Source organism: Nelumbo nucifera, chromosome 7 (assembly GCF_055504915.1).
Source record: "Nelumbo nucifera cultivar China Antique chromosome 7, China Antique-T2T, whole genome shotgun sequence".
Lineage (NCBI taxonomy): Eukaryota > Viridiplantae > Streptophyta > Magnoliopsida > Proteales > Nelumbonaceae > Nelumbo > Nelumbo nucifera.
The window spans coordinates 43,286,298-43,288,786 of record NC_142655.1 but is presented as its reverse complement, the minus strand read 5'-3'; the positions used below and the strand labels follow the sequence as shown (position 1 = coordinate 43,288,786).

The following is a 2,489-nucleotide window of genomic DNA, read 5'->3' as shown; positions in this document are numbered from 1 at the left end:
TCCTTCTTCGTCTTGCCCCTCTTCCAAACCTACCCTTCACAAAAATCTTTTTGTACTTCTTTTGATCTTTTGTTATTAGTAGTCTCCTACCTTACAACAAAGTGGAGCAACTATCAACAAACCATTCTGGTCACTCCAAAATGTTGAAAAACCCAAAGAACCCAAATTTCACCCAAAAAACCCTCAAGTCCAATCAAATTTGCTCAATACCAATTTGATGGCTCCAATCAACCCCTTTCACACCTCAATCCTCAAATCAAACACCACAATGTAAAATACCTACCCACACCACCATTAAACACTAGACAATGTAAAAGACCTACCCACAAATCTCAACTCGAAATTCCTCTATTTACCCTTTACCCTCTCATTAAACAAAAATTCCTTTTTAAAACCTCTCATTAGCCTAAACACCCACAACCCATCAACTCTAGATACATTAAAATAATAATTTATAAGGAGGAGAGGGCTAGTTGTAGAGAGGGGCTAAAATTCAGAATTCTGCATTTACCCAAATTTTTACGATCTCAACCCCTAAGACCAATCTAACATTACCACAAGATCCCGAATACTCTAAAATATCCACTCTAAAAAAATTTCAACTCAAAATACCTTTATTTACCAATCTATCTCACCAAAATTCTGTTCCAAACTTCTAAATTAACCGAACCAACTCAAAATACATTTGACATTCTATCTCACCAAAATTTCTAAATTAATCGAATCAAATCCTTGATCTACACAATCTGAACCCATTTTCTGACAGATTCTATTCCAAACCTTTGTCCTTTCCTCAAGTCGTTTCCAAATCTACACGATCTGAACCCATTTGACCCAAACTGACACCACAATCAACTCAGACCTAATTTCAATAAAAAAAAATACCACGATTTTATCAAAAAATAAAAAAAGTCAAAAAAACCGGCCCGCGACACGGCATAGACCCGCATAGCCAACCCCCAAATTATCTTTAGGTAGGTGGCACGGCCCAAGACAGCCCACGAGCCGACGGGACGGCCCACACTTTACACGGGCAGGGTGTGCCACGGCCCGTTTTCACCTCTACACGGGAGAACTCTCAGCCGAGTAACGTCCACAATAACACCGTTGTATTTATGACATGCCGAATTGACGACGATGCCCAGCCTCATTATCAATTTCTCTGTTACGTTCAATTTGTAGTCATAACAAACTACGGACCTTTTTTTTTATATGGAATCAACCCAAACACTCCCAAAGATTATTTAACCATATTATAGCAAAGTATTTGCTTATTTCTTTCTTTTTTTCTTGTTTTCTGAATATTTTAAGTTACCAAACGTCTTATTTTCTGAATATTCTAAAGTTTTCAAACCTCTCCTTTTTCAATACATGATTCTGTAAAAACTGGATGCTTTGTCCTGGTTTTCACTTTAATAAAACTTCAAACGAAAATTCATCGACCTGAATGTTCCTCCCCAATGTCAAATTGATAGGCCTTTGATATCTTTTGTTTTTTATCTTTTTCCTTTTAATCGCTGAGTTAAAGTTCATCGATTTTGTGATGCTAGACTCTCGTGATGGAACCAATTACCTGAGATTTTCTCAGTTAGAGAAGATTCTTATCCAAGCATAACGACCTAAGCAAACTAAACAAATAAATAATAAAGAGCAAAACTAAGAATTTTAGAAACTTTAAACCACACAAGATGTCACATGCTAACATGGACAGAAAATTAACAGATGAGAGATTTTTATCTGCCAGGGGAGAAGTCTTCTACCCAATTTTAGAAACTTCCAGACTATTACTACTATAAAAGTACAAATATATAGCTTAACCGGTTGTGATGATCACATCTGATTTCTCTTTGTTCAAGTCGTAATTATCTTCGTCGGTACGGTGTAACTGTGATTGGGTAGTGGCATTACGTTCACCGACGGCGTCCGAGTGAGTGTCGGAGATGCGGCGAGCACCGGAAAAGAGATCAACTGGTTCAGAATCGGCAATCTTGCCTCCTTCAATTGGGGTACCTGCCTTGTATCTCACCCTCAGAGTCTCATCTTCCGATAGCTTCGCCTGAGCTGTTCCATACTTTATATCGTCCTTGTTTTTGGCCATCTCCTCTTTCTTGATCTTCCCTCGTTAATTCGTCATTGTAGGCCAGGTTTTATTGGTGGGGATTTTCTGGTTACGTGTCTGCTGCTACTGTAGGTGTTACTACAGGTGTCACTTCAAAAGGCAGGTGTCTCCTCTTACCATGTGACATTTTTAAGAGGCAGGTGTCTCGTTATCTCTCAGATCTCCTTTCCCAGGTGTTATTACAGGTGGCACTTTAAACGGCAGGTGTCTCCTCTTACCATGTGACATCTTTAAGAGCAGGTGGTCTTGTTATCTCTCATATCACCTCTCCCTCCTCTGTATTTAGTAATGTTTTAAAAACGGACGAAGCCACCGTTTTTGCCTCTGGTTAGATCGTACCATGTTAGTAATATAATTTTGGGGTTTTTAT

General features: G+C 38.7%; 1 protein-coding gene across 1 annotated transcript; it reads right to left on the bottom strand.

Annotated features, from left to right (window-relative positions):
• Positions 1-1,644: 1,644 nt before the first annotated feature.
• Positions 1,645-2,128, bottom strand: SMP1 (seed maturation protein). Its single transcript, XM_019196422.2, has one exon. It carries the CDS (start codon positions 2,096-2,098, stop codon positions 1,814-1,816), a length of 285 nt encoding a protein of 94 aa, XP_019051967.1. The 5' UTR covers positions 2,099-2,128; the 3' UTR covers positions 1,645-1,813.
• Positions 2,129-2,489: the final 361 nt, after the last annotated feature.